The sequence below is a fragment of the Carassius auratus genome, chromosome 21 (assembly GCF_003368295.1).
Source record: "Carassius auratus strain Wakin chromosome 21, ASM336829v1, whole genome shotgun sequence".
Lineage (NCBI taxonomy): Eukaryota > Metazoa > Chordata > Actinopteri > Cypriniformes > Cyprinidae > Carassius > Carassius auratus.
Window position 1 is genome coordinate 23055483 of NC_039263.1, and position 23296 is coordinate 23078778.

General features: G+C 35.7%; 1 protein-coding gene, 1 long non-coding RNA gene, 1 other non-coding gene and 1 pseudogene across 7 annotated transcripts; all 4 read right to left on the reverse strand.

The window, feature by feature from the left end:
* Positions 1-199: 199 nt before the first annotated feature.
* Positions 200-4897, reverse strand: LOC113039003 (heterogeneous nuclear ribonucleoprotein A/B-like). Its single transcript, XM_026196860.1, has 9 exons — positions 4750-4897; positions 4176-4337; positions 3003-3171; positions 2769-2927; positions 2555-2686; positions 1951-2044; positions 1704-1868; positions 1538-1621; positions 200-841 (listed from the first exon to the last, which is right to left on the reverse strand). Exons 2-8 carry the CDS (start codon positions 4316-4318, stop codon positions 1551-1553), a joined length of 933 nt encoding a protein of 310 aa, XP_026052645.1. The 5' UTR covers positions 4319-4337; positions 4750-4897; the 3' UTR covers positions 200-841; positions 1538-1550.
* Positions 4898-5556: 659 nt separating this feature from the next.
* Positions 5557-13739, reverse strand: LOC113039136 (guanine nucleotide-binding protein subunit beta-2-like 1; annotated as a pseudogene).
* trnav-cac (transfer RNA valine (anticodon CAC)) lies at positions 11025-11097 on the reverse strand. Its single transcript has one exon. It is a non-coding gene; the product is annotated as a tRNA-Val (tRNA).
* Positions 13740-13831: 92 nt separating the features above from the next.
* On the reverse strand, positions 13832-23079 carry LOC113039009 (uncharacterized). Of its 5 annotated transcripts, none has more exons than XR_003274842.1 (5): positions 22928-23079; positions 22613-22706; positions 15174-15493; positions 14683-14750; positions 13832-14527 (listed from the first exon to the last, which is right to left on the reverse strand). It is a non-coding gene; the product is annotated as an uncharacterized LOC113039009 (long non-coding RNA). The 5 variants fall into 5 exon arrangements; XR_003274844.1 differs by having other exon boundaries at positions 15174-15369; positions 22928-23078; XR_003274845.1 differs by lacking the exons at positions 22613-22706; positions 22928-23079 and adding an exon at positions 15757-16046 and having other exon boundaries at positions 15174-15369.
* Positions 23080-23296: the final 217 nt, after the last annotated feature.

Sequence of the window (23296 nt, forward strand, 5' to 3'; positions counted from 1 at the left end):
ATTAAGAGCTTCAGACAAAATAATGTCGCTTACTATAAATTAGTTAATACAAAGTTAGCAGGGTTTAGAAACCAAAAGGTGTTTTGGCAAAAAAAAAAAAAATCATAACTCAACTTAAAAACGATCACAGCAAGTCACCATTTAAACATTAACATTGACAAATTAACATTAATGTTAGCCAGTAAACAAGAACACTTCAAAAACTTCCAAATCATTTATTTCTACCAAAAACACTATAGGAATGAGATTTCAATGAGCAACATTGCTGTCACTAGCAAATATCCTAATTGACAAAAAGATTCAACTTAAGCATTATAACTGAGAAAGCAAGTTTAAAAAAAAAAAAAAAAAGAATTTAAAATTAAAGCAACAAAAGGTGGAAATTTCCAGTCACTATTAGATGTATTACCAAAAACGCTGACATTCATGGGACTCTGGTGTTTAAAACGGCTCTCCTACACTATGCAACAACAGGAAGCAGAACAAGCATCGGGAAACATTGAGAAAAAATGTACTCAAAAATTGTTTTATTTCAAAAGCTCTGGCAGCTCCCGAACCTCATGTGGCATATCCAGTAGACATGTAAAATACAACCATACAATACATTATTCAAAAAAGGTACCAAAAAGTACAGTAAAAATAACACTTCCATCTCTGGAAATGTGGACAAAAGGAAAAATAAAATAAAAATAAAAATGTGGAAGTGTGACGTTGCTTCCCCTATTCATCTGTTCTGTACAAATGTGTCATGATCTCATCCGGTAAAAGGAAAGAGCCCGCAGGTGTGTGAACTGCTGTCGTCATCACTGTCAGACTCCTGGTTTTTGGGAATACATTAGTCCTGGTGAGAAACAAACAGACATGGTCAGTGGCAGGTTGGAAAATGTTGAGAAAGACAAAATGCAATCAAGTTTACACCAAATTCTGCATTCTCCAGATTAAAGTTCATGTCTTGCAACCCTTCAAAACTTGATAAGAACAGATCACAATTTTTTTTATACCAATTTCCTAAACTCCAATGGAAATTTCCTAAGAACTTTACTTTAAGCACTTTATATAAATACTGGAGCTTGACTAAAAAAAAAAAAAAAAAAAAAAAAAAAAATATAATAATAATAATAATAATATTACAAAGGCCAAATAAGCTTACACCGCATGGATTCTCATTTCAAAACTATACGTTTTTTGTTTGTTTGTTTGTTTTTTTACACTTTGCACCTCTCAAGCAAACATCTTAAGGATGTTCAGATATTTGTACTGAAAAAGTTAAAACTTTTGGCAATGCATGCCACATTTAATGAACACAAATTTGAAACTTTGTAATACGATTTAAACTTCATTTGTGAAAGCTTTCAATTAAAAATAAAGCGATATAATCTGCAGAAATCAGATCTGAAAAAGCATCAAGCTCAATTCAAGTTCTGTTCTCACTTGACTGTTAGAAATATTGATTTGACTGCACTAAGTAGTGTTTCTTAAACCCCAAATAAGCAAGAATATGGAAACAAACACTTATCCATTGATAATCACACACTACCTGTTCTGTGTGATCAGTATGGCTTGTAGCCACTCTGGTGGCCTCCACGTCTTGGTGTTTTCCCATAGCTTGGAGTGCCCTGGTCTGGAGAAAATGAAGCGTGAATGACTGTACATGGAAGTGAAACCAGGATGATCGTAAGAGCGTATGGAAGATGTCGACTTACTGTAATCATAACCACCACCATATCCATAGTAGTCAGCGGAATAGTCATAGTTTCCGTATCCTCCGTAACCACCGTAGCCCTGCTGGGCACCGTAGCCATAGCCTTGGTTCCCGTAGCCCTGGTTCCAGTAGTTGTTATAGCCCTGGTTCCAGTTCTGGCCTGGGCCTAAGGAAATTGATGCCATTAGGTCAATGACTGACACTGGGGTTTATAGTAATTTAATAAGCACCTAAAGAACACCGCTTACCCCCACGACCCCTGCCGCGACCCCCAAAGCCTCCGCGGGCCCCATACTGCTGCTGCTGGTAGATTTCCTTGGGCTGGGCGATTTTGATCTCGCACTGAAATCAAAATCAGAGACGCAAACAGATGAGAGCAAGGCCAAACTCTTAAAAAGGCATATGCACGCATGTGTATACACACACTCTTCAGTTTATGGGGATGGTAATAAAAACCTTAAATACAATAATTATAATGTAATGACTTCACAATTCTCCATTTTCAATTTAAAGATAAATTGAATATTAAAAATTAGTAAACCATAGTCATAACTGTGACTTTACAATTTGGACTTTCTCCTAGCAGTTGAGTTAAAATGCTATCACATTTGAGTTTTACTAAATAAATAATAGGTTTCTCGTTCACAATTCTGCATTCATCTCTTACAAATCTGAAGAAAGCACAGAACTGAGAGATGCAGCGATTAAACACTTTTTCCTCCATGGCAAAAACAAACTGCTGTAACTCACACACCACACTGTAACTTTAACTCACAAGTTGACCCACCATAACTATGCATGTAGTGCAAAAACACTGCAGAAACCCATACAGTTTTCATTTCCCTCCGTTACCTTGCTTCCACAGACATTGTGGTATTTCTTCTCCAGGATCTGTTTGATGGCAGATTCCTCCTTGAAAGTGATGAAGACGAAGCCCCTCCTTTTGTTCGTCTTTGTATCCATTGGAAGTTCAATCGTTTCAATCTGCAAGAATCATAACGGATACAGCATTAATAACAGTCAGAAGACACAAAAACATTTTGTGCTAAATAGATTTAAGTCTCACCTCTCCGAAGGCCCCGAAGTATTCACGGACCTTCTCTTCTGTGGTTTCAGGGTTAAGGCCACCGACGAAGATCTTCTTGACAAGCTCTTTCTTTATAGCCATGGCTCTCTTGGGGTCGATCTGTCGGCCGTCTAGCCTGTGCTCCTTTTGCTCCAGCACCTTTCAGAAGAAGAGACATGAACGTCTGCCACCAAGCAAATGCTTCGATTGAAGGGAAACTAAAGCAATATGTACCTTGTCCACACTTTCTGCATCTTTGAACAAGATGAACCCAAACCCTCGTGACCGGCCGGTGTTTGAATCCATCTTTATGGTGCAGTCTGTTACCTCCCCAAACTTTGAGAAGTAGTCCTTTAGGTCTTTCTTACTGGTGTCCCAGCTGAGTCCTCCAACAAACATTTTACTGTACAAAAGAATCAAACCAATTTATGAGACGCTGTATTAAACCACAAACAAACAGCAATCAAGAGACTGCAACAGCTGGATTTCAAAATAAATTTGTAAAAGCACCTTAAACAGTGTACCAGAGTGCTGTACAATTAAAGACGACAAATACACAAAATAAATCCAATCACTTTCTCCATAGCGGAATAAACCGTTAAAAACATGTCAAAATCATTAGGATATTAAGAAAAATCTACTTTCCTAGTGTAAATGTCAAAACTTAATTTGATTAGTAACTTGCCTTGCTAAAGACTTAATTTGGAAAGCTTTAAAACAGGGTGATATTCTCAATATGTTTTTTTTTTTTTTGCATCCAACACACCAAACCTCAATGGAAAGCTTGTTTATTCAGTCTTTGGTTTTGATATTCACAGCGTAGTTAAACAGATTGTAGATCTTCCCTTCATTAAAGCTCTCAAATAGACATAGTCAGTTTGTGACAAAGCTGGCTGGTATGATTTATTGCCTGTTAAGACCATTTAAAAATCCCTGTGGGGACGATTTTTGAACCCGTTGAAAAGTGGGCGGGGACTAGTGCGCGCTATAGGTCCGATTCTTAAATCTGATTGGACGAGCTAGTGTCCATCTCAACTATATCTTGACCCAGTAGCTTGGCAACCATAGACAGTCTATTCGGCGCTAAAGGTTAATAAAGCGGTTGCACATGCGGATGAAAAGGCTTTCAATTGTTGGTTTAATAAAGCGACTTCAGACAGATTGTAATGCTGTAAGGTCAGTTAATACGCGCGCGTCGTGTAACGGCAGATCAAACATACCCTCTCGCGAGAGATTCACCTCCAAACACCCCTCATTTCCAACAATGAACACAATAACCGGACACAAGAACCGACCCAGAACACCACCCCACCCCCTCTATTAAACAAAGACACGGCGCCAACAGAGACGCATTAAAACAAAACGACTACATGAAACATGCAAACATAAAGGGCTGAATATTCTCACCCGGCGTCTTCCTCGCCCTTGCTGGCGTTGATCTGTCCTCCCTCGCCGGACCCGTTCTCCTCTTCCGCGGCCTCCGCGCCGTTCAGACTCTCCTCGTTCCCGTTCTCCGAGGTCTCCATCAACTGGTGCTCCGCGTCGGCCATTCTGGTAGCGTTGAATTACCTTTGGATCAGAAATGAGTTAATTTAGTCTCACAGTGCGATATACTACGGTTGATGCTAGAATAATAGAGCAGCGGCATGGTGAGCCGTCGGATTCAACACAGACGCTCAATTTCAGTCTTAGCTTGATTAAAGCACAACGAAATGAGACTTAAATGCATGTTCGAGACGTATAGAACGCATGTGGGTCAAAACAAACAAATAAAGAGACTTATTAATTCCATGAAGCGAAAGCTAAAGCAGCATGCAATGCTAACCTAGCTAAGCGGTCGCGCTAGCGTTCTTTTTCAACCACACCGAACGCATAAAACACGCGTTTTCGTCGGAAACGGCGTCTTAGAGGTGTTCTCGTAAAACATAAACTTAACAAACACCACTAACCACGCGAATTAAATTCAAATTAACCGGCTTACTGTAAAATATTGGCGCTGAAAAAGCCGCTTTCCAAGATGGACTCTCGCGTACAGTACCAACTCGTGGCCAGCTTTATAGTAGCGAACGAGTCCAGTGGAATAAAACAAGCTGTGATTGGACGACACTGTTTTACCAGGCAATGATAGCGTTCTTTTATTGGTCAAAGACGGTGAAACCCCGCCCATTATGGTTTTCTCCTGCGCACTTCTTTTCTGTTGTGCATTCGAGCGGTTTAGCACGAGATGTTCCAGAGCGCGTGCACTCTATGATGTTGTGCAAATAAACACAAAGAACATAAGCTAGAATAAAACGATATAATATCCAGTAATGCTTTAAAAAATAAAACTTGTTAAGCTTCCCAGTCGATTTAAATGATTTCCACCACTCGTCGATGAAGGAATGCACTCGTAAAGAGGAAATTCTAGCAGAGCTGAGGATAAACAGAACAGATTTAATTCATTTTTTCCTTTACCTTTATACAATTTTCATCCTCAGTTAAGCTCTTTTTTGGTTTACCCTCTTGTTTTTTAGACATCGCTACTATAACATAAGAACCACCCAAAAATCAGTCAATAAAAACGAAATTGTCGATTGTTGATATTCTTTTCTGGAAAACAAGATACTGTAACAATTTTTAATGGTTTGCAGAGACCAAAACTAGTTATTGTTTAATCATTCACATAATATAAGGGCATATTATCAGACATTTTCATTTTTCATGAACAGATGCTTCCTATGCATGATATAAATACATTATATATATATATATATATATAATTTCAGCTTCTTGGTTGAAAGGTAAATTGTTATTATAACAAAACACTTCAAACTGAGGAAAAAACAAACATTGCTGGACCTTAGGTTGCTGAAATAGTCATATTAAAGGGACAAATGGTTTGCTTTTATAGTGCTAAACAAAAATAAATCATATATTTAACCCCAAATCAGCAACACTTTATGTAACAAACATAATCAGACAACAGGTACAATATACAAATGTGTCAAAGCTTTGCTCATTCACACATAAACTGATAAATAATTGTTTTTTTCCTTCTACCTAACAGACACAAACTGATGCAAAACCTCATATACTGTATAATCATCAAGTAGATTATGATATTAAATGATGTAAATTAACACATGATAGATTTTTATTAGATAAAGAACAATCATACAGTGAACTGATGAAGTACAAATTGGCATCAACACAAGAGAAACAAAAAAACAAATAAAGGACAAAATCAATATATATTTTTTTATTATTCAATTTTACATATTTTGCATGCAGATCTTTATCTGGTTCCGATGGTCACGTGCCAAACTCGGATCAGGTTGTCTGTGTATCCAGCAAAGAGAGTCTGATAAAAATTAATAGAGTGTATTTAATAAAACTCCTTTTGTTTGTCCAATTGATTTATATTTAAGATTATACATAGCACACAATATCACCAATCACCCAGAGATCCAGCATCCAACCTGACACTGATTATCTGCAGAATAAGCTCATCTCACACACACACACACACACACACACACACACACACACACAGGTGGCTCTCACCTGTCCGTCAGCAGACCAGGCCAGAGATGTGCACTGGGGCGGCTCAGCCTTGCTGTTCGTGGTGATGACTTCCTGTCTGAGCTCATCAACGATGATCTTTCCCTCCAGATCCTGAGGAAAAACAGAGAGAAGAGTGAACAGTCTGCAAATGAACATCGAATCAAACCCTCCAAAAGCCAAATATTCACATTCATTCAAGCAGATCCAAAATGCAAGTAAAAATCTAGTTCAGAATCAGTGTTTCCACAGTTATTCACTAAATGATCATTAGTGTATGATTTTTCAGAATCTGTATTCAAAATAAAAGCATTCTGAGATAGGGTTATAAACGTCATTAAGTGGTGACAAATGAATCCGAGTCAGTTTGAGATGATCCAGTTGAACACAGCAGCTCTAATTCCATTTTTGCTCTTCTTACATTGAAAAGCATTGCAATACATTGCTAAATTTAAAATGAAGAATTAATTTAGGTGAATTTGTTCAAACTATCATTTGAATGATTTCTTTATTCACCACTTACAAATGTCAATTTTGTCTTGTGATTTCAACTGATCATCATTGACAATGATTGTAATACATGTTAAATCTAGACAAAAACATCCATTTTATAAGTGGTGACGTTTGAATCAATTCATGGTTATAAACTAAACTTACCAGCTTTAACGCCATCTTTGTTCATTTCAAATGTAATGGTATTCAGTGTTGATTATTTAATAACTCCACAGTCAAAAACAATTGATTGACGACAAATAATTCACCAAAAAGAACTGAACTCACCTACGGCAGTTTTAAATTTAAAATGTATTTGCAATGATTTTTAATGCTCAATAGCTGAAGTCACCAGTTGACAAATATTAGTTTTTCCATAAATTATGTGGAAAGGAGAAATCCAAATACTGGCTGACTGTCCCGCATTAGAAAGACAAACTACAAATATAATTGAAACTGAGTTGATTATATATGAAGTAAAAAGAGTGAAACGGCACAAGAAATTAGAGCATGACCAAACGGACACCATCCTGCAGAGATAAACGTGTAAATCCAGTCTCTAAAGGTGTGTTTAGGACAGAGAGCTGATGGTACCCAGATCTTGATGCTTGGTCCTGTGGAGGCACACAGCCAGTATCTGCTGGGACTGAATCTCTGGCGTCCAGCGTGTACAGATGCTTGCCTTCATTCAGATCCCAGAGCATGCCCTGTCCGTCCTGAACACAGAGACAGAGAACGTCAAACCAGCGTCCTAACGATAACGTCATCTAGCACAACAAGGACACAGACCTGCAGAAATAATGCAAAACCTCAATATCAGCCATTGGCCTAAATGAAGTTGAAATGGTTCTGTCCTTCATCACAATTTACATTTTTAGATCAGTATTATATTAGTATGATTGATACACCATTATAACTTTTGTAATATAATCATATTTTTACAAATATAATTATTTTTATTGGTTTTCACTAAATTTTTTTATCATTTTTTGGGTAACACTTTAGAATAAGGTTCCATTAGTTAATGTTAGTTAATGTATTAATTAACATGAACAAACAATGAATAATACATTTATTACTGTATTTATTCATCTTCGTTAATGTTGGTTAATGAAAATACAGTTATTCATTGTTAGTTCATGGTAATTCACAGTGCATTAACTAATGGTAACAAGCACAACTTTTGATTTAAATAATGCATTAGTAAATGTTGAAATTAACATGAACTAAGACTTATAAATGCTGTAGAAGGATTGTTCTTGCTTAGTTCATGTTAACGAAAGTAGTTAACTAACATTAACTAATGGAACCTTATTCTAAAGTTTTACCATTTTTTGTTGTTTCAGCCATTTTTATTTTCTTCCTTTATATACATGTCTGTATAGTTTAACACCCCAACTTTAAATAAACAAAAGTAAGGGTTGCATATATATATATATATATATATATATATATATATATATATATATATATATATATATATATATATATATATATATTTTTTTTTTTACTAAGTAATTTTTTTGGTTTTAGCTAATAAGAGATACTCATTCTAAATTTTAAAAAGCAGTTATGTATTTTCATGTATAAAGACTCAGAATAATCTTTTTGTTTTCTTCTATGAACTATTTTCATTGACTCCATAGTATTCCTCCAATTTGAAAACCTAGTCTATACGATTTTCTGCAAGAAACGTATCCCATGTTCAGAAATTGACCCTAAAACAGTGAAAGCCACCTTTCCACCAGAGGCAACGAGGGACCCATCAGGAGAGACGCTGACGGTGTTCAGGAACCTGAAAGAGACCAAACACTACGAGTCAAAAGATCATCAATACTGACGTTCCTCAAGAACCGTGCTGATGTTTAGATGCTCGAGTTTGATGTTGTATAGTGAATAACAATAAACTGTATTTATATGTATGTGTGTCTAACGATAAATCTAATCATGAACATTAGCCACATTCCGACCAATCAGAAGACAGTTTACTTATGTGACTTGAATACATACATTTTAGAACACTTTGAAATGTTACAGAGGAGAAAACGCAACATTGTAACGATTTAAGTCACTGTTTCAGAACAAAGCAAGTGAAGACCCCCTTAGACTCCACTCGGATCTCACCTTGACCATCTCGTCCCAGACGCAGGAGACGATGATGGGGTTACTGCTGTTACAGGAAACCCACTCAGTGTGACTCTCGTCCTGAGGAACAACACAGACATCTCAGCTCAGACTTTAACCCTGTGAAGCCTGACACGTCTAATAATAGTGTTTTAGCAAGCATTTATTGAAAACTTTATGGCTCATGTAGCAAAATTTTATGAGAAAATGGAGGAAGGCAAAGCTCAGTTTTATTTAGAAGCCCAAACTGAGCACAAATATGCAATTTGGTGCTGAAATTCTGATGCTTGTAATGTAAATCAATGAGATGTTTATAACAGTAGAGCAGATACTGACATTAACTGATCTAAATATCAGGCATCACTCTATATCTCCAATAATAAGATGAGATGTGGTCATTTAAAACCATAGATTAAACAACAACTAAAATAATAGTAATAATAATGCAATTTAAAGCTGTGGAGAACACAGGACAAAAATAAAAATAAACAAAAACAAGCCAACTGCAAGCAGGACAAACATGTTTACCACAAGATCCCTCATTTTCAAAAAGCATCAATAGCCATTTCATAACCAACTAATGCCAGAAAACAAGCATTTAAAAGCCACACCTGGTTAGAATAATAGTTAATATTAAATAGTTAGAGCAGAACCGAATAAAATACTAGCTGTTTTTGACTTCACAGTAAAATGAAACATGGAAATTATTTTAATACTTAGACAACATATGAATTCTGATGCCACATTTTTAAAATTTCAATATAAATATATATATACACATAAATATATATATGTGTGTGTGTTTATATATTTTCTTGTAAATAATTATTAAAAAACATAATTGATTTAATTATATTATATAAAATAATTGTATGTATATATTATATACACAAATTTTATATTATTATGAAAAATATTGAATATTTTTTTGGTTTTACAACAAAAAACATTCAACATATGAATGAATTTTGAAGCTGACATTTAAATAATTATGACCATATATGAAACAAGAACAAGACCTCAAAATTGTCTATATATAAACACTTAAAAATAAAAAAACGATTTTATTTATATATATATATATATATATATATATATATATATATATATATATATATATATATATATATATATATATATATAATATTTATATAAACACTTATAAATTACAAAATATATTTATATTATTATCTATATGTTATATTTATTTAAATAAACTCTTGAAAGTTAACTTTTTTATTATTTATATATTGTATTTATTTATATAAACACACAAAAAAAATCAATGATTGCAGTCAAAATCATTATACATTTAGTGATCAAGGGAATAATATTCTTTATTAAATTCAAATGAAATTTTTTTTTTAAATAAAATTAAAATCAAACTTATTTATTACCAAGAACATGATAACACAGTATTATCATGGTATTTCTCAAAGTTCCTTGGACTGCCATTCTTGGAAATACCACGGTAACGTTAAATGATCTTTGTACAGCAACTGTGCGGGATAATCAGATTCGTCTGTCACCTCGGGAAGCGGACAGAATTATGTCCGGAAAATGCGGCGTCGTGGCGATCTGGGTCACCCAGCCGTTGTGGCCCTTCAAGGTCCCTCTCACGGTCATCGGTTCGGTCATCTCGGCGGTCATTCCCTATCGATGGCTGTAGATTGAGTCGGATGGGCTAAAAAGCCGCTTTACTCAAGTTTACAGCGCAGGGAAAGGAAATACAACTTACAAGTTCATGACTAAACGACGGCGCAGTGAATTGTGGGAGTTGTAGTCCGCTTGCAGCTGCTTGACGTCGTGTTGTTTTATTATTATTATTTATTTTTTTTATCAGTTTTGGATTAGACTAGAAAATAATATAAAATATAATATAAAAGCATAATGCAAATGTATAATAATAATAATCATCGTGACAAATTGTGTTTTTGTTCACGGCTGTCAAGATCATCAGAAAACAAAGTACATGCATTTCTACTATTATATGACAAATATAAAACTCTTTGGTTAATGTTTCGTGTGTCCACATTTTATCGACATTTATTTCCCCGTCTTCGCTTAAGTGAGGAAAACGGACAGAAAAATATTAGTCTTTGTTTCCGCCCGGTTTCGAACCGGGGACCTTTCGCGTGTGAGGCGAACGTGATAACCACTACACTACGGAAACATGAATGACCAATTTATATGGACTGCAAAATTTTTTTACACATTTGTTGGGATATGGCGCCATCAAGTGGCGATTCTATGTCATTGTATAAAGTTATTTATTGGCGTGTCTGACAAGGATGGAATTGTTTTATGTATTCGTTTTTAAATAATAGTAAAAGTAATATTTATAGTTTTTTTTATTATTGTATTTATACAGTATAAGTTCTGTTAATTGAAAAGAATAGTCAATAGTGAAATTCACGTTTGTAACAAATGTCCACAAGGTGTCGCTCAAGATCAACAATTATTTGGACGCTTCATTCATATTTTTTTTTATTCATTGTCATTCATTTGAGAAAACGAAGCAAAAAAAAAAATTTTTTCAATTAAAAAAAAAAAAAAAAAAACGGTCTGAAGTGACATGTAGAGTTGAAGACAAAAATATAGTGCCACTTTTTTTTTTACTACTTTTCCCCTTTAGATGAAATCCGTCGTATCCTTCCAGAGCTTTTTATATCCAGTATAATATAATTATAAGTGTTTCTAGTGAGGAGCTTTGTTTTTGCCCGCAAAACAAAGCAGCGCATCTGCGTTCAGACCTGTTTTTATACAGTCTGTGGTTCAGACGTAGAGTTTGGGTCTCATAGAAACCGCATCGCTTTCATGTGCTGCTCTCTGCCTCGGAGACAGACCGCGTTTCTAATATACTGCGGCCGCAGTCTTTCTCCAGTGCTCAAAAAGATGTTCTCCTCCTCTTTCTGGCTTTCTATTTTGATTCATACCAGAAAAACTCAAAGGCAGGCTGGGCTTTACCTCAAACTCTGGGCCATCTGGAAGCTTGCTGAGTCCTCAACAAACGTTGCATGTAAAGTTGTAATAAATGTGATGTTTGCGATGATTAAAATAAAGTTGTTCAGCTGATTTGCAAAAAGGCCTAATAGATAATTTGATCCAAACTAACAAAACACGTCAAGCAGTACTTTTTTATTTATGCAAACGTTCTATTTTATCGTTTTCTAAACATATGGTAATGCTTTCGAATGTTCTCGGAACGTTCTAAAAAGAATAGTAACATTTAAAAATGTAAAATTAAATTTAAAATTATGCTTTTAGCAGTCTTTCGCTTTTATCCAAAGCGACTTAAAGTGCATTCAGGCTATCAATATTTACCTATCATGTGTTCCGGGAATCGAACCCCCAATCTTGCGATTGAAAACGAAATGCTCTACCAATTGAGCTACAGGAACAGTATAAAGAAAAAAAAATTAAAAAAAAAAAATGTTAGTTGAACATTTAACTAAAATGTTTCCATAAAAAAAAAAAATCTGTCAATGAGGATTGGCATGGTCATGTGCATGACAATGTTAATGTTTTTGGGTTAATTAATTTTTTCAGCAGGACAAGTACCTAGACTTGCTTCTGCCACATCCACAACATGCTGTTATGAGTGTGTAAGAAATATTTATCATGCCCCCATATAGCATACATGAATCACCTCATAGCAGATCTATACAGATGGAGCTTTGGTGGCAAACTGCAACTGCTACACCCTAAAGTAATATATTTGAATGCTGAGCAGCGAGCTCATTGGCTCGCTATATAGGAGAGAACCAATCAGCTGTGCCATATGGTAATGATGTCATTAGGTCAGATTGAGTTAGACCGGACTGCGCCATTTAGAGTTTCATGCCAGAACTATGTATTTCCTATAAATAATATTTTTCTGTTAATGTTTTGAGAACATTCTTAGAGACCAAAGGACAGAATGTTACTCAAAGAACGTTTGTTCATAACTTTGAGAGATATTTTTTAGCTGGGGATGATGCTGAGATCAAAATAATTAATAAAAGAGAGAGAGAGAGATTCCATTTTTGTTTAAAAAATAAATAAGATTTTTTTAAACTGATCTTACTTTAATGGACTTACCAAAATAAAAGTCAAATGTTAAAAATGTTGGTTATAATGACAAAAAGTATTAAAAATGCATAATTTAACTTAAATTCTGAGTGGGAAAAAAAATGAGTGAAAGTGAAAATCAGCCATGCATTAGAAAATGGGCTGAGAATAGAAATAATAGTTTGCCCAGATGAGGACAGGAATCATGTTTGTGCTCTTTTTCTGCTGATTAAGAGAGAATACAAACGTCCTCATCTTACAAATAGCAAAACAGACACTATTTTTAGAATTGGCAGCTCAAAATCAGTAAGAAACACATTGGATTCCATTCAAATAAGATGCAGGGTGGTGTTTTGTGCCATGATGCATGTAGGAAACCATTTCACAGAGTTTTGAAATCTGGTTTATCGAAGTCTTTTGCAGGGTTCAGGTGAAGTTGTTTCTGTGGTCTCCACCTGTTCTTCGGACCACACAGAGCATCCCAGTGTTTGTACCACAGCTCTCCCAGCTGACAGACCTCCACTTCTGCACGACAGGTTTTAAGTCCAGCTGAGATGCATGAAATCAAACTAGTGGCTATGTCTGTTTTAGTGTTGCAATATATTATACGCATGCTGTGCACAGTATGCAAATTTGTAAGCACAGAACTTCCACAAAAGCACTGTATGCAAAAGTATGCTGCTTGATTAATATATCCCAGAATACAATGCACTTTACCTTGCGTTTCCAATAAGATGATGGATAGCAATCGTGATTATGACTCATTATTTGATTTGACAGCAAAAAAAAATAAAAAATACATTTTTAAACATGGGATTAAAAATGCAAAACATTTTTTAAAATGAAATTCTGTTTTAATTAAATTTTTTCTTCTGGACCAGTAAAATAATTCAAAAGTCTAAAAGGATACAATTTTACTTTCAGTTCATTCATCATGCTGTAAATGTAAGCTCAATTTGAGCTGATTTCTTAATGTTTGTGGAAGTCTCTTCTGCTCACCAAGGCTGCATTTATTTGATCAAAAAAAATAAAAATGTTAACTTTGTGAAATATTATTACAATTAACTGTTTGCTATGTGAATAAATAGTAAAATGTATTTTATCTCTGTGATCAAAACTGAATCTTTAGCATCATTACTCCAGTCTTCAGTGTCACATGATCTTACAGAAATATGCTTTTCTGAACAGTCTTCTAGTTTCCACTCACAAGCGTCCAAAACCTCCCTCTGTCCCTCATTACTCATCTCTACTATGTTAGTGAAACACGAAAAGTCAAACACGCTCTCTGAAAACAAGACACTTCTGAAACAGCAGGTACAACAGAGTTAAAGAGCGAAAGGAAACTATAATCTATGAAATCAGCTCAAAGGTCCAAAACATTGCATCAACCTCAAACCCGCATAAAATGTACCGGAAACCGAAGAAACAATGTATGCTCTGTGGGCTTCGGCCCATTGTGACATCATCAGTTGGGGACATTGTGGTCATAAGGACACTGATCTGAAGCAGGGAAGGGCTTCTCTTGAGCAGGGAAGGGCTGGAAGGGAAGATCCCTGTGGGGATAGAGAGATCAGAGAGAACACTTCCTGCATCAACCTATGATAGAAAATATTCAACACCCTCTACTGTTTCACAACATAATGATAACAAATCAGCCACATGGTCCCTTACTCAAGAACACAGTCATTCACACACGAGTGTTACTTACGTATGCTGATTATCAGTGTCACAGACCAATCAGATCCAAATAAAACAAGACAAATGTGCATCCAAGTGCTACAAAGAAAAGAGAAACAGAAAAAAAGCAAAAATCTTTTTAACATGTTTTTGTGGATGTCTTGCATGGCACAGGGGGGGTTCTCAAGGTACTTTACACAGGAACATACAAAGCAAAAACAGTTAGAACAATTAAGTAAACACTAACCTAAAAAGTATGTTTTTAGTCAAGTCAAGTCTGCTTTATTGTAAATTCTTCCACATGTAGAGTACATACTGTCACAGTTGGTTAACCGTGATCTCGGGGTGTTTGCACTTTGTGGTGAAATCTGTGTGTTTCAAGTCTGCACTGATTAGCTTGTGGGTGTCTCCGTTAATTGTCATCAGCAACAGCTGTCACTCATTACTCATCCACTATATATTGGCTTGTCTCACGTCTGTGTTTTCCCCAGAACCTCATCCACTCTCGTCACGGGCACTTACCTTCGGCTCTATTCCCTGCAGTTTTTGTGCCATCCTCTCCTGCTGCCTCCTCCCCGTCATCCAGAATCCTCACCTTCTCACCGCCATCATCCGGATTCCTCACCACCACGGAGTTTCATCTTCTCAGCCAGAGGTCCTCTGTGATGTGATGTGTACACCCAGAATCTTGGTGCTGCTCACTCTCTCCACAGTCGCACTGTTGATGGTCAGAGGAACGTGCTGAGTGTGCGCTCTACTGAAGTCAACAACAATCTCCTTCGTCTTCTCCACGTTCAGAGAGAGATTGTTAATGAGACCACCACAGTTGTATCATCTGCAAACTTAATAAAGAAGTTGGAGTTGTGTGTTAAGATTTAGACTTTACAAGTGCATAAATTCTGTGCATGAAAATGCCTTATCCCCTACAGCTCACAAATGTGTTTGTGGAACAGCATAAAGACCAGTTTGGAAGGAGTGCAAGCAATACTTAGGAGAAGCATATAAAGTTAGTTTATGTGCATATGGCAGAAATGTACAGAAAAATAAGACGTAATCAAACAGACAATGAACACTATTAACAGCAATTATTGTATGATGCAATCACACTTATAGAAAAAGGTGGTAGTTCTGTATGTTGTTTCAGGGTTAGTGTCAGCTGAGGTCCTCTTCTGAGTGTTTGGCATCAACTCTTCTCAGGTGTTCTGGATGTAGACTGGAGCTTGTGTTAATCACCGTCACCACGGGATTAACAGAGAAACAAATAGAGACATAATTAGCAAAGCCGATGTTCCAAACAAGTCAAAGTAATTAGTTTAAACCAAGTTAAAGAATAATAATGCACATTTGATCAGATATAACTGCAGACCAAGATTATGAGATGCATTATTTGAAGCCAAAGAGATGTGTTTTTAATCTAGATTTAAACAGAGAGAGTGTGTCTGAACCCCGAACATTATCAGGAAGGCTATTCCAGAGTTTGGGAGCCAAATGTGAAAAACCTCCTTTAGTGAACTTTTCTATCCTAGGAACTACCAAAAATCCAGCGTTTTGTGACCTTAGGGAGCGTGATGGGTTGTACCGTGGTAGAAGGCTAGTTAGGTACGCAGGAGGTAAACCATGTAGGGCCTTACAGGTAAGTAATAATTATTTGTAACTGATACTTAATAGGTATCCAGTGCAGAGACTGCAAAATTGGGGTAATATGATCATATTTTCTTGACCTGGTAAGGACTCTAGCTGCTGCATTTTGGACTACCTGTAGCTTGTTTATTGACGAAGCAGGACAACCACCTAGAAGTGCATTACAATAGTCCAGGCTAGAGGTCATGAATGCATGAACTAGCTTTTCTGCATCAGAAACAGATAACATGTTTCGTAGCTTGGCAATGTTTCTAAGATGGAAGAATGCAGTTTTTGTAACATGGGAAACATGGTTTTCTAAAGACAATTTCCTGTCTAATATAACACCAATATTTCTGACTGTAGAGGAAGTAACAGTACATCCGTCTAGTTGCAAATTGTAATCTACGAGATTCTGTGTACTGTTTTTGGTCCAATAATTAATATCTCTATTTTATGTGAATTAAATAAAAGAAAATTATTTGTCATCCAATCTTTTACATTTTTAACACATTGTAAGCTTAGATAATTTAGAAGTTTCATCTGATCTCGTTGAGATATATAGTTGAGTATCATCAGCATAACAGTGGAAACTAATCCAATATTTTCTAATAATATTACCAAGGGGCAACGTGTATATTGAAAATAGCAGAGGACCTGGGACAAATCCTTGTGGCACTCTATATTTTACTGGTGATAAATGAGAGGACTCCCCATTCAAATAAACAAAATGGTAGCGATCGGACAGGTAGGATCTAAACCATCTTAGAGCCTGCCCTTGAATACCTGTATAGTTTTGTAATCGATCTATGAGTATGTCATGATCTATGGTGTCGAACGCAGCACTAAGACCAAGTAAAGTCATTTGTAATTTTAACAAGTGCAGTTTCTGTGATGTGGTGGGGCCTGAAACCTGTCTGAAAATCTTCATACAGTTTTTGCAGGAAGGAGCTCAACTGAGCAGAAACAACTTTTTCTAAAATTTTAGACATAAATGGAACGATTTTAAATGGGCCTAAAATTTGCCAGTTCACTAGGATCTAATTGTGGTTTCTTAATAAGAGGCTTAATAACCGCCAGCTTGAATGGTTTTGGGACATGATCTAAAGTTAATGACGAGTTAATAATATTGACAAGCAGTTCTTCCGCTATGGGTAACAACTCTTTCATTAAATTAGTGGGTACGGGTTGTAATAAACATGTTACTGGTTTAGATGCAGTGATAAGTTTATTTAGCTCTTCCTGTCCTATAGTTGTAAAGACGGTAACGCTGCGACATATAGTTAATATCAGTAATATGCAACATGCACGATACAAGGAAATGGTCAGTAACGTCATCACTTGGAGGTACAATATTTATATCAATAAGATCAATTCCATGCAATATAATTAAATCTAGTGTATGATTAAAACGATGAGTGGGCCCAGTGACATTTTGCTTGACTCCAAAAGAGTTTATTAGGTCAGTAAACGCAAGTCCTAATGCATCATTTCTATAATTATCATGTGAATGCACAGTACACAGTAGCCAGAGCAAGAGATACAATAGATTTCTTTTGCATATCTGACAGTGTAAAACTAAGCAGAAGTATTCTGAATGTGTTTAAACCTGTATCCTGTTTTCTGGGTAACATTGAGAATATCACTATATATTGTTGCAACACTTCCCCCACGACCAGACGGGGCTCATGCTTATAACAGTAGTTTGGTGTCGACTCATTTAGACTAAAATAATCATTTAGCTTTAGCCAAGTTTTAGTCAAGCAGACTATATCAAAACTATTATCTGTGATCATTGCATTTACAATCACTGATTTGGGTGTAAGTGATCTAATGTTTATGAACCCAAACCTTAAAAAAAAAGTTTGTTCATTTATTTGACTTTTTCAGGTTCAATCATGATCAGATTTTTTTTCTAGATTCTACATTAAAGTTAACAGATGCAGTCTTAATAGATTGGAAAGCTCAAGTACTTCTATAATATAAGCCGGTAGAACAAAAGCCATCATAGCCGTTATTTGAGAATTGAAATAACAGATGAATGCAGGAGGTACAAAGCAAATGTAAAGTGGAGGTGTGCTGCTTAAATGTTGTGTTTATGTGATAATATTTGTCTGTGTTAAGATGGTTACAAGGCTGTCATTTGTTTTATGTTTAAAACATTATGTATGATAAAAATACAATTATATATAAAATATTTAAAATAAATAAATAAATGCTTTGTTTTAAAAATGTGTGATTTAAAAAATATTTATAGTATGAAATTATTTTTGAGTAATACACATTTTTAATTATAAACAAATTATACATTATACATCTGCTATTATACAGTAATAATAGATTATTTGAAAACAAAATAAACAAACCTTGTTAAAATCAATATAAAATAATGTATAATAAAATATTTAAAAATACCATGAATTAATAAATACATTTAATCAATCAATAAAATTAATTATAAATATATTTTTTTATATAAATAAATAATAATAAAATAAAATGTTAAAAATAATAAAATAGGCATAACAAAATACATATTAAAGGGGGGGGGGGGTGAAATGCTCGTTTTCACTCAATATCCTGTTAATCTTGAGTACCTATAGAGTAGTACTGCATCCTTCATAACTCCAAAAAGTCTTTAGTTTTATTATATTCATAAGAGAAAGATAGTCTCTACCGATTTTTCCCAGAAAAACATGACCGGCTGGAGGCGTGACGTGTGGGCGGAGCTAAAGAATCACGAGCGCGAGTAGGCTTTTGCGTTGAGAGCGTTTGGAAGCTGTGACATTACCATGAGGAAAAAACATCCAAAACAAACCATGGCTAACAGTCAGATTCAGCGTATATTTATCAGATCCAGAATCAGATCCAGAGGCTGAAATGTAACAAGAGCAGCATCAGCAACGACGTCTCTATGTGGTATGTACTGAAACTGTATATATTTGCTTAGCGGTTTTGGAAAATGACTAAGTTCCACTTTGTCGTCTTTTTTAATTTTTTTAAACCTGTACATGTGAAAGTGCAGTTTGCATCGCATGTTGTTTACTTGATGGGCTTACGCGCCGATAGCTAAGTTAACAACACAGAGATATTTGAAGCAGTTTTACTCACCGCCTGCGGTTCCAACACACGATTGTGACCCTTTTTCGTTGGGACTGCATTATCCTTAAGAAATAAACGATGTGCAAATCCGTCGTCAAACTGGGCCTTGTTTGTAAAACAAGCATCTTCGAAATAAAGGGGAACAAACACAAACACTTGCACAACTCCGTTGATGCTCTGTAAAAATAAACTCCATCCACTGCTCCCTTAATGCTGTTTCTCTTTTGGTAATCTGTGCAGGGTTGTCTTGCCCTTGCAATCAAAAACACACTTCTTTTGTGACTTTCCGCGACGCTCTCGCTCTGATCAGTGAAGTCTGTTGTGCTCTCAGTGCTCTGCTATACGGGAGCGCGCGCTCTTCCGGCAGAAGACGTCACACAGAGCCATACTCGAAAAAAACTTTCCGAAACTTGTGACAAACCGGAAGGAGTATTTTTGGAACAGAAATACTCCTTCAAACGTACAACTTAATTTTTGAAACTTTGTCCATGTTTAGCATGGGAATCCAACTCTTTAACAGTGTAAAAAACTCAGTATGCATGAAATAGCATTTCACCCCCCTTTAAATAAAAGCCATATCTTAACAGGAACACCTCTGTTAACCTCTGAGCTCCTGGTCACATCACGTCATGTCTTAAACAGAGAAAAAAAGAAAGCAAGAGAGAACATGTATACATAAGCTATTTTCCGCATCTCCACAAGGTCATGTCAGCACTGACTTGCTTAGTTTGGCCAACAACTCAAGGACATGGACATTACAATTATAGCGCATACAGAGAGTTGAGAGAGAGAGAGAGAGAGAGACATTAACCAGAGATGAGCATCTGTTCTGGAGCGTTACTGTTGGATTTCAACCAAGGTCCAAAGTAAAAAAAAAAAGAGAATTTTTTTCTTTCTTTTAAACTCTGCAGTAGATGAGGTAGACCTGCATGCACATGAGCATGAGACATGAGCATAGCATAATCAAAATGCATCTAAAAGATATTAAACTCATGCAGGGAAGCCATGTGCACTTACACCGAACGCCATTATGACCAAACTCTGATGACTAATGACCACCACAAACGTCTCATCGTGATCTTCAGCTCTCTAGAAAATCTCTTTGGGATATTTTAGTCTGTTTTCTGGTACAAAAAAAGGGATCTTAGTTCTCTTAGTAAAACGATTTGATGAGTCGAGCACAAAGGATGCAGGAAACACAGAAATAGATGCAATTAATTTTAGCTCAGCTCTTGCGAAGCTGTTCTTCACATGTGGTCTGATGCATTGACGTCTGCTCTATGTTAGACGTGTGTTGACACATTCAAAGACCTCTGTGCTATACAGATGTCATCACCTTTTACAAGAAATAATCCAGCATCACTTTAAAAGTTAAAACCTCATATGGTCATCAAGCATCTCACCTCATTTCTGTTTACACAATAAGTGTTAAGTGTATTTATATATAGCTAAAATATATAACAGCTGATAAAAGCATCACAGTAATCCACACAACTCCAGTCCATCAGTTAATGTGTGAGGATTATTGTGGTGTTTTTATCAGCTGTTTGGACTCTCATTCTGATGACACCCATTCACTGCAGAGGATCCATTACTAAATAAGTGATGCAATGCTACATTTCTCCAAATCTGCTAAACAAACAAACTCTTCTACATCTTGGATGGCCAGAGGGGGAAAAAACTGGGGAGTACAAATTGGCAAATTGTCAACTACACCTAAGTTGACCGAGTTTATACAGTGCTGCCCACTGATATTGGCACCCTTGGTGAATATGAGCAAAGGTGGCCGTGAAATTAAATCTATGATGTTTATCGTTTTGATCTTTCATTCAAAAAAAATTTGACAAAATTCTAACCTTTCGTGGAACTAAAACAATGGAAAGTAAAGGAAACCCACATTATGACATAAAAGTTTTTCTCTAGTTTACGTTAGCCATAATTATTGGAACCCAATTATTGCAATGTCCTTTTCCCAAGATAACAGTTCTGATTTTTCTCCTATAAAGCCTTAAGAGTTTCGGAGAACACCTGACAAGAGACCAGAGACCATTACTTCATTTAGACTCTATCCAGATCCATGTTGGTGCTTCTTCTCTTCAGTTCACTTTTGAAGTTCCTGTCATTTCTGACAACTGAATATAATGGAGGTAGTTTTTGGATGAGGCAGTTTTTTCTTAAAAACCATTTGAACAAAATGTGGTAATATAGGGGCTGTTTTACATTATTATATTAATTTTTTGGCTTTCTGACCCCAAGATTAAACTAATCTCTGCAATTCTCCAGCTGTGATTCGTGGAGAGTCTTTGTCCACTCAAACTCTCCTCCTCACCGTGCATTAGGATGATATAGACATATATCCTTTTCCAGGCATATTTGTAATATTTTTAGTTAATTGGAACTTCTTAATTACGGCCCTGACGGTGGAAATGGGGACTTTCAATGCTTTAGCAATTTTCTTACAATCACTTTCTATTTTGTGAAGCTCTACAATCTTATTATGTACATCAGAACTGACTTCTTTGGTTTTACTCTGTGTGATGGATGATTAAGGGAATTTGGGCTTTGTGTTCCTCAATCCTGTGGAACAGGAAGTCATGGCTGGACATTCTCATGCTAATAATCACCGTGGTGTGCTAAAATTTTTTTAAATATGAATAGGAATATACTTCAGAGATATTTTTCCCATAAGGATTTCTAGGGGAGGTAGACAACATGCATTGGCAAAAAACATTTATTTCATAATGTGAGTTTCCCCCCACTCTCAGTTGTTTTACATCAAGGAATGTTTAGAAGTTAAAGGAAAGATCAAAAAGATAAATGATGCAGATTTATTCCCACAGCTGCCTTTGCTCATATTTACCAAAATTGCCAGTATTAGTGGGTGGCAAATGTACACACACCTAATCTGAAGCAACAGACCTCAGACAAAATGTAGAGGAGTAGCTTGTGTTCACATTTCTATTCTTTGCGTTTATTGTGGTTTATCATTCGCACGATCAACATGACCACTTCTCATGACTTTAGACTTTAAACCACCTTCAAAGCAAAGTGACTTACCAACAAGGAACGTTCACTTCCCAAATATTATAACCATGCCATGTTGCATAGTAATCAAACAAAACAGTATATTTTCCTTTGCATATTTTAAATAATTTGACACAAGTTTAACATTTAAAAAAATAAACTAACCTGGATATTAAAAGGAAAATAAATATATTTTAGACTTAAGCCTTACTAACCTTGACAGGCAGGCCTCTCTGTTATGTAATTTCCTGTTTCATAGGGTTCTTGCAACATGACAACAACAGGCTTCCTACTGAACATCCTCCCTCCCTGAATATGATTTAAAATACAATGTTTTGAAAAATAAATAAAATTTAAAATCTAAACTATTCCACTCATAAAGATAACTAAAACTTTACTAAATTTATTTTATTTTTTACTTTTTTACTAAAATAAAGGCATTTTGCCAAACAGGCATGCAAAATGGGAAAAGTTGGAGCAAGTGAATGAGCAAGAGAGAGAGAGAAAGTAAATGAAAGGCTTTGGCTCACTGTAATTGCTCATGAGCTTTCCGTCTGAACTCCCCCAGATCTTGCTTTCTGAGGCCTGCAGTGAACCGATCCAACAAGTTGGGAAGACACCATTTCTGCAGGATTCAATGACTTTTAATAATGCTGCTCCTAAAACTTATTACAGGAGAAATAAGACAACAGACAGAAATTAGCAAATGTACTTTTTTTTAATCGTAGAAATTGGTATCTTGGCAAATTTAAGCACATTTTGAGACATTTGCTCTAAGAAAAGTCCAAACAAAAATTGGATATAATATAAAGGAATTTAGTGTATTTATTTATTTATTTTTATTATTGTTTTACTTGTATTTTAAACTATGCCTGTACTGTACCTTTCCCCTTTTGATA

Excerpts from the sequence above, each read along its gene's own strand:
- LOC113039003 (XM_026196860.1), bottom strand. The coding sequence starts at position 4,318 with ATGGCCGACGCGGAGCACCAGTTGATGGAGACCTCGGAGAACGGGAAC. Across the intron at positions 2,687-2,768 it reads ACTTCGGGGCCTTCGGAGAG|ATTGAAACGATTGAACTTCC; the intron begins GTGAGACTTAAA and ends TGATTCTTGCAG. Across the intron at positions 1,869-1,950 it reads TCGCGGCAGGGGTCGTGGGG|GCCCAGGCCAGAACTGGAAC; the intron begins GTAAGCGGTGTT and ends CAATTTCCTTAG.